The 9,628-nt window shown below is 27.1% G+C and overlaps 2 protein-coding genes across 2 annotated transcripts in view; both read left to right on the top strand.

Moving 5' to 3' along the window:
- Positions 1–668: 668 nt before the first annotated feature.
- Positions 669–4,114, top strand: LOC108684327 (odorant receptor 49b-like). Its single transcript, XM_018188590.1, has 5 exons — positions 669–962; positions 1,284–1,693; positions 3,156–3,255; positions 3,382–3,483; positions 3,947–4,114. The coding sequence occupies exons 1-5, from the start codon at positions 669–671 to the stop codon at positions 4,112–4,114; spliced, it is 1,074 nt and encodes a 357-aa protein (XP_018044079.1).
- A 3,939-nt stretch (positions 4,115–8,053) lies between these two features.
- The window catches only part of LOC108684313 (odorant receptor 4-like), a 3,735-nt gene continuing 2,160 nt past the window's right edge, over positions 8,054–9,628 (top strand). Inside the window, exons 1-2 of the mRNA XM_018188576.1 lie at positions 8,054–8,448; positions 8,531–8,630. Of these exons, the coding sequence (XP_018044065.1) occupies positions 8,054–8,448; positions 8,531–8,630 (495 nt within the window). The remainder of the gene's footprint in view (positions 8,449–8,530; positions 8,631–9,628) is intronic.

Below are 9,628 nucleotides of genomic sequence, written 5' to 3'. Positions count from 1 at the left end.
TAAATCTATAATGTCAAATTTAATCTAATGAGTGAGTCGACACTCTACTCTTATTTTTATTAAAAATCTATCGTTATTTTATACTAAAATAATAATTAAATTTGACACTATACAGTATCAAATATAATCATTGCTTTAGTATAAAACTTTTAGTATAAAATAACGATATAATTGAGTATAGTGGTCACCTTAAATTTGATACTATAGATTTAACAGTACATATCTTCAAAAGATGATGAGATATATGCACTGTTGAAGTACTCTTCGTGCTTCTGATAATTTACGTTATATGATTTCCTAGAATTGCGTATTGAAAATTTAATAGATTTTTATCATTGCGTAATAACTTTGTATAGATGGAATTTTTCTGTACTTCCCTTTCGTATTATACATTGCATTTGTGATATAAAATTTCTTTCACTGTTCTATTCACAGCACCTCTGCAGTAGTCAAGTAAGCTAACGTGCTACATATAAATTACAGTCTTTCTCAATGTTATGCATGTATTGGAAAATGTATGATTTGATTACGCTATTATACATCAAATATTTACGCGTTATGAAATGGGGAAAAAAGATTATATCACTTTATTTGAATCGACGTAGCAGAAAATATCATAAGCGAACATAGATTTTAAATATATTTTCGATAAATTCTTCGATAAAATTATGGCCATAAAAATAACTCCAAAAATTGCTATCGCGTTTATAAAAGTGATAGTCGCTTTGTCGTTTGCGTGGCCACTTTCAAAGAACGCTAGTAAATTTCAAGTAATACGCTTCAAAATTTTACGCACTTTACTCTGTATAAACGCAGTGGTATTGAGTGTACCTACAGTATACACTCTTTATCGTAATGATTACAATCTAGCAAGAATAACGAAGCTATGGTGTTTGTTGGGCGCGTTTATACAAATCCCTCTGGAGATAACACAATGCGCACTGCAATATGACCGATTGCAAGTAAGAAATTGATATGTATTTAAAGCAATATCAACACGCAATATCTACACAGACCGACTTTCGATAAATTATTTTCAGTATATTCTTATTCAATTCTATAGAAATATTAATAAATTAAATAGCTTTTAATATTATTGATCAATGCTATGAAAATACTATTTTACAAATTTAACTTTTTTAGTATTGTTTATCCAAAACAACATTATCTTCACAAAAAATTACATTATCTATTTTGAAAACCATATACTTATTCAATCATCGATTTTGTTTATTTATTCATAGCGCAGATATAACCTATTACGTAAATTAATTAAATTTCAGTATGTGATTTCGGAAATGGAGCATAATATCAAATGTGCGCAATCATATGAAAAAAAACTCTATCAGCAGTACGTCGATAGATGCGCGATATTTTACGTAAGCCTTACAGCAGCAGTTTTTCTCGGTGCGAGTATAACAGCAACACTACCATTCATAGCAGCCAACCAGATTTTCCCAACAGATACAAAGTATCCTTTCGACGTGGAATATGAACCAGTAAAAACTATTATCTTTTTGCATCAGTTTATTGTTATTTGGCAGTGCTTCTCCATTGTTTGTATAGGCAGTTTTGTTGGTCTTCTCATATGGTTTGCCGCAGCACGTTTTGAAATCTTGTCGGAACAATTTCGTATGGTCACCGATATTTATGACATCACTGTGTGTGTACGACAACATGTGAAATTGTTGAGGTAATAGAAAAGTGCATTTCATCATTTATAAAAATTAGCAACCCTTAATAGTAAAAGAAATAATTGTTTTTATTTAATATATATTTTTTGATCCAACATTTAGCATATCATTTTTTTTTTGTATAAAACTCTCTACACTTACATCACCGACACATTATCATGTAAAATAAAATTATGTTATATAAAATTATGTTTTTCATAAAAGACAAATTTGCAAACGTCGTTTCATTCATTTTTGAAATCAAATTAACGGATCTTTTTTTTTTTAATATCACTGCTTTATAAATATGTGTACATTTAAAAAACAATATCTTCACAAAATTTGAGATCGAATTGAAAACGTATCCAAATGTAGCTTATATATATTTTATTAATATTTTATTAGTAGCACAACATTTTTTTTAATCTCATAATTAATTTTACCAAATAAGAATAATAAAATTAATTAATATAAAATTGTTTTTGAAGAAAATATAAAATTTGCAATAATATGTAAATCATTTTTATCATTTTAAGATTAAAATTAAGATGTAAAGATGTAAAATGTATAGATACTAAATAAAAGAACAAAAAATTTTAAAAAAAAGAACAACAAAGATTATTAAGATTATTATTTGAGTAAAAATTCAGATTAGACCATCTCTCAATGATCTTAACCTTGAGATATTGTATGTTGTCATCATGACCCTGAGTGTCATGACAACAGGTTTTAGCTATCGATCGTCTTTCGTTAAAAAGTTGTTATCTGCTATATAAAACAAAAATTCTCTGCTTTAAAATAAATTTCCTGCTTTAAAAAGTTGTTAAAAATGAGACAAAAAAAAGTTCTGCTATATGAAACAAAAATTCTCTGCTTTAAAATAAATGTCTTACTTTAAAAAGTTATTAACAATAAAGCAAAAAAAAATTCTGCTATAAAACAAAAATTCTCTGCTTTAAAATAAGAAAAAAAAAGTCGCTTATTGTTATTTATTGTTATTCCATACTTTACGTATTTCTTTTTTAAATTAAAGATATTTTTCTATGGCATATTTTTCTATGTAAACTCTACATCCTTTCTTCTGAAGCGAAGCGACTTTCTTTTTTTTATTTTAAAGCAGAGAAATTTTGTTTTATATAGCGGAACTTTTTTTTATTAACAACTTTTTAACGAAAGACGGCCGACAGCTGAAATCTGTTGGACGTCATTCAGGGTCATAATCTTGACAACAAGGTCAAAATCATTGGGGGATCCCTGAATTTTTATCATTATTTGTAACTTTTAATGTAAAAAAAGTATTAAAATTGTAAGACAAAAAAGCGCGCTATAAAAGTGCGAAATAATAATGAAATCGACATCGAATCGATTCGAAGTCGAAAGCATCAAATCGACATCGAATCGATGTCAATTCGATTAATTTCATTGTCATTTCTCACTGAGTATATAGTAATTTTTTCAGCTTTAGAAAACAAATCGTTTTAGATACGCTCAAGAAGTAATAATTGCCTTTCGTTCAGTGATATTATCATTAATAATCATTTGTACGTGGGCGATGGTAGCTAGTGGCCTAACTATTGTAAGCGTAAGTATAATTTGTTTTATACCTTTTACTATCGTCTCATGATAAAACGATAATTCTACTGGAGAAAAAGAATACATATATGAATGTGTTTACATTTTATTTATCTTAGTATTATTATAAATCTAGCGAAGTACGTTAACAGACAAAATACAATTTATGGCTCTATGTATATCTGCACTTATGGAAGTTTATGCATGTACTTGGCCATCCGATTATTTAAAAGATACAGTAAGTTGGATTCCATTAGTTTATATTTAAATAATTCGGTATAATTCGAAAGAGATAACTGTAACTGTGTGTTCTATCATTAAGTTATGGACTATTATTATCTATATTATTTTAAATTTAAATTGTTTCTTTCGCTTGATTTGGTTCTCCATTCAATAAAATAAACTCTTTATTTCTTTTTTAAATATTAAAAATTTTTATTTATTTTTTTATACGAATATTAGTATAGTTAATAAATATCTATAAAATATATATAATAAATAATATAATAAATACATATAAAAATAAATTTGTAAAAAATATAATATGTTAAATCGTTTGTATTAAAGTTTTACTTTTTTATAATAAAAAGTGATAATTTCCTGCGTCACATATTTATTTACAATATTTTCATTTTACATGTTTTGATTATATTATTATTTCGGCTATATTATTATATTAAAATATGCATATTACTTATTAGAGTACCAATGTTGCGCAAGCAATTTACGAATCGTCGTGGTACAATCATGACAAGATTTTTCAAAAAAATTTAAATTTTATCTTGCTAAGGAGTCAAACACCAACAACTGTTTCTGTTTCTATCCTTCCAGCTTTATCGTTACAATTTTATGCATCGGTAAGGTTTTAGAAATTAAAAGAATTTTTACACAGTTAATATTTTACCTCAATATAACTTTTAACATTACAAACAATCAAAAAGTTTTTTATGTAGATTCTGTCTAAAAATATTAAATTTTGATAAATTACAAAAATTTAATTAAAATTTTTAATAAAATTTTTTTTTACTTTTATTAAAATTTTCCATTTTTTTTTTTCATATAATCTCATACTATTATATCAAATGCTATTAAATCAAATAACCATACTATTATATGTGCGTACGAGAAAAATATATTTTTTATATGTTAGAAATTAAAAAATATATTTTTTATGTATAAGAAATTTAATCGTTAAACATAAACGTACCATCATTAATGCTTTTGAATATACACAAATTTTTTAAAAATTTGATCGCTATGTACATATTTTTCATTCTAAAGCCAAAAAATATAATCTAAAGCTATCATTTTATATATTTTAGTACGTATCAACAGCTTTTTCTTATTTAATGACATTGCGAATGGTATTTGTGGAAAACAATGGATTCAAGAAATAAATTTTAAAGCTATGTAAATTCTTTTAATTTTTATTTTTCAATAGTATTATATTTTGCATAATAGATCTTGTAGTATTGCACCAAAAAATTCTAATATATAGTACTTATTACTTTTTTCACAATAGTAAATATTAATATAAATCTCTAGTAAATGTTAATTAACTTTAAAATTAAATAAAAAAAACTTTTAAGGTTATTGCATTAATTGTCTTTTTCATTCAATTGTCTTTCCAAATCAATTTTTCATAAAATTAATTTTATCACATTATGAACTACATCTCTTTCAATTTGCAAATAAACGTATGTCTGCGCCTTTTTGGTAAAATACAACCCAACGTTGTGCATCATTGATGGTTGCTAGACATGCGCTCCTCCCAATATTTCGCCGCACACATAGCAATCAGCATGCAATAACGCTGGGCTGTCTTTTCTTCGCCGCTGATTCGCCACAGAATTTTACTAATGAATTTTTCGTTAATGATTAAGAAACTAACAAAACGATAAAGGACTTTGCTATTCAATTTTATTCATTCCATCTATCCACGAGAGATGCACGGCACCAGACATGTTATATAATGTCTGACCTATTTAATAATTATTTAAAACTAAATATTAAAATGAACTGTCTTTAAGCTGATGAGATTTCCAGTATTTAAAAATAGCTTAAATTAAAAATTATAATTATATATTAGAGAATAAAACATTTTTATAATTTAAGTATTTTTTAAATTAAAAATTAGAATTATATATTAGAGAATAAAAAACGTTTCTATAATTTAAGTATTTTTTAAATAGAAACTTCGGTCACTTTCGTAAAAATTAAATATATAATCGAACGGTATTGACTGCATCACAAAAATACTTCTCTACGCTTAGCCGACTGATCTAACGAGAACAGTAAATTTAAATAATTGTTTAAAATTGAATATATATAGTAGGTAAAATATGTATTTTTTAAATTTATATTTCAGAATTCTACAATTGCTAAGATCTCTATTATTCATTGTATTATTATAATCAAACCGTCGAGTTGCGAAAGATTACATTAAGTACTTTGCTCAACGAGCTGTACAAGCAATAGTCATATCTGTTCCTGGTTTATTAAAAACTTTAATTTCTCAACTCTGTATGCTTCTATAAGAGAATGCTTTGCGATCTTTAATCACAGGTAGATATTAAGTACTCAAAAAGATTTTAAAGAATGATTCCTCACACAAATTCAAGACAAAAATTTCGTACATATGATCATATATCCGAAACGACTTATAGTATATAGTTTCAAAGATACAGGATCCTAAAATTGAAAGAAAAATGTTATTTTTTCAAAAATTTCAAAAACCACTCAGGTTACTTTGATGAAACTTTGTATACATATTTAAAGTTTCAGTTATTTAAATTAGACACGCTCCTCCAGATGTTCAGATTTCAATCTTCTACTGGAGGAGCATGAAGAACTTAATCTTTCTCTGTTACAGCTAAAACTCTTTAATCACCGAAACTTTTCGATGCCTTCGTTTCCCTTAACTCAGTTGGATTTTATCGTATCTGGTGAAATATTCTCTTTTTCAATGTTATCATAACATCACACGCAGTTCTAAATATATTGAAGAGGTATGTAAAAATGTCGCATCCGCAGTAATCGAGATCTACCAATGATTTTGTCATGATGATTTTGTTTGATCATAAACAATTTCCCAAAAAATAATTCAGATTCCATTATTTGAAAAAAACATTGACTTCATTAATGCACTGCAATAATTCAAAAGACTACAATTTATAGAACCAAACATGCACATCAAACAACGGCAAAACCGCATATATTTAAAATCTAGCGGTCATTGCCTGATCTTTCCTCGATACTACTTCCTCGAATATATTTCCACGAATAATAAGCATAACTCCAACGCGAAGTTGAAAAAACGCAACATTATCTCCAAAATAGATTTGCTGTACCTATAGCCTATTGCACTATTCTCATCTATTTCTTTTACATAAAATCTTCCCTTTTCTCTCAATTACATACACAGATTGCGTGAACGTGAAGACCATATTTCTAACATCATTGTGTAGCGTTTCAATGAAACATATGTTACTTCCTGCACACTTATTTCCTATCGTAGACAGGACATGCATCAATAAAATTATTAGGTAGAGTACAATGAAGAAGCTATTGCGTGTTGAAAGTCTATAAGTTAAAACTACTTCACTGTAGTTCGTACAAAAATACAAAAGTATGTTATATATAATGGAATAATAGACAAATTATAAAATAATGTATGTTTCTCTCCAATATTTACGAGGAATACATAGTATATATAGTTTATTTATGGTTATTTTATAATGTGCTTTTTGTTTTCTGTTTTTTGCTATTTTTTCTCTTCTCATCTTGTCTTTTTGTTTCTTATCCGATTTTTTGTTTTATGTCGTACGTCCGAGATACAAATTAACGAACTTCGAAAGAAACAGGAAACAAAAATGCAATTGTCAATAAAATAGTTGCAAAGGGAAAAAAAGAGGCAAAAAGCAAGAAACAAAGAGCACATTGTAGAATAGACTTTAGAATCTCATAGAGAGAAATATTTCTTAAATTCATTTCTTACTTTCTTATATCTAAAATATACATGAACCTGTTAGATGCGTTCATAATTTCCCGAACATTTTCGGGAAATTATGAAGAAATCTTACTATGCATCATGCATATACATTTTTACAAGCAGTGAATATATGTTATAACTTATTAAATTTAAATACGCTATTCGTCTCTCACATGTATCACATGCATCATAATAATTTTATTTATGTATACCCCATGCGAAATGGAAAAATGCAAGAATACATGTTCTCGTAACTCCCCTTTACTACACCCTTTCATTATAATAAATACTTACAAATGCGTGTGGAGCGTATTCATATACATAACTACTCGCGGAAGAAGTTTTATTCCTGTAATATCAATTTGCAATATAACATACATAGCATACCTCAGTCATGCGAAGAAAGGTAACATTAAAAGAAGTGATCTCCGTAGTGAAATTAAGTTTGTTCCTAATTTGGAGTTGGCCTGAGCCACATAATGCGACAAAATTGAAAATGCTCTGTATGAAACTGCATCATTATTTGGGCATAATTATAGTAATAAGTTTACAGGTACCATTAATATATGGTATAACAAATAATCTTGACAATCCTGCTGTCTTAACAAAGCAAGTTCTTATGTTAAGTAGCGTTATTCATGCTATGTTTAATTTTATTGTTCATATAACTAATTACCATCATATACAGGTAATCAACATTTATCTTTAATATTTAAAAAATTCATCCAAATTAAATAAAAACTCACGTTTGATTACTTATTTTTATATATTAGTAACAATTATTTCAAGTAATTATTTACAGAATGTTACTTTCAAAATGATACAGTTTTGCGACTTGATGAAATTACATGAAGAAATTGTGATTCAACGATACATTGATAAATGTATTATATTTCATGGTACATCTATATTTATTTTCTACTGGCTTACATTCACAGCTATCGCAGTGATACCTGCTTTAGAGCATCAACCATTTCCAACAGCTGCCGAATATCCATTTGATGTATCGTATCAACCGTTAAAAACAATAATTTTTATACAACAATCTATCGCCGGAATAATAGTAGCAGGACAACTATGCATAAATGTTTATATGGCTCTGTTGCTGTGGTTTGCATCGGCAAGATTTGAAATGCTGACTAAAGAACTAGAAAAAACTACAAATGTCTATCAGTTGTTCAAATGTATTAAAAAACATCAAAAATTACTCAAGTAAATGCTACAGTGATTATCTTACGTAAGAATAATCTGATTCAAAAGTTTTAAATAATTTTGACGTAATGCATTTATTCAGATACGCAAAGGAAGTTACAATTTGTGCTGGTCCTTTCGCATTTATAACTATATGTTGTAGCTCGATTGGCTTAATAGTAATATTTCTTTTGTTCATTAGTGTAAGTACATGAAACATTATATTACACACGTATAATTCTTTTCTTAAATTTATGCATATAAATACATAATAAGTATCATGATCATCAAACATGCTTAAAAATTTAAAATCTTAATACAGTGATTGAGTTATTCGTTTGCTATGCATTTGTTTTCTTCGAAATACTGATTGTGTTCCAAAATTCACACACTACCAGCGTTGAAAATCTACAGTTTACGTATATTATATATATTTTCAGCACTGGCAGTGAATTTTGGAAGAACCTAGAACACTAAGAGCATCTAGCTAAATAATAGTAATATACCTTCTAATTATACCCATCTATGCATCTTAAAAAAATTTTTAAGATTGCGATCCGATATTCACTACAAGTACTGACTGTATAGTATACATAATGTGCACTATAGCTTTTCAATACTAGCAGTGAATATCGGAACGCAGACCAAGTTGATGAATAGCTCAACTTTTTGATCCATACTAAAATTTTTTTTTCTTGCAGTTTAGAATGTCAATTTTAAAGATATAAAATATATTTTTCCTTAAATTATTTTTATTTAAGAGGTCTAAATTTTAATATAAAAAAGTCATTTCTCCCATTTTGTCGGCTGTAACATTTATATACAATTTTTTTAAATACAAAAGCTGTCCGGTAAAGACATTAACAGTATTTAAACACAGATTCTCGAAATCATATTATATATAAATAAAAGTCTTAATCCAAAATGTCGAGGCATATAATAGTTCTTAAATTATAAGCATTTTTAAATTAGCGAATATATCGCCTAAAATGCACATATTTATATAAATGTGATTGGCATTTTATGTTGGCATTTATCCATCACATCTATACAAATTTTAAGTAATATGATTCGCTAACTTTAAATGCTTATAATTCAAAAACTTACAAAAAATTATAGCCTCAACATTTTGGTACTAGGATTTTCGTTTCAAAATGATCTCAGGAATCTACCTTTAAATGTTTTTACGGTCTTTACTGGA

This window comes from Atta colombica, unplaced genomic scaffold (genome assembly GCF_001594045.1).
Source record: "Atta colombica isolate Treedump-2 unplaced genomic scaffold, Acol1.0 scaffold133, whole genome shotgun sequence".
In the NCBI taxonomy this organism is placed as follows: Eukaryota; Metazoa; Arthropoda; class Insecta; order Hymenoptera; family Formicidae; genus Atta; species Atta colombica.
Note: the sequence above shows the minus strand (reverse complement) of the source record. Positions and strands in the feature narration are given on the sequence as shown.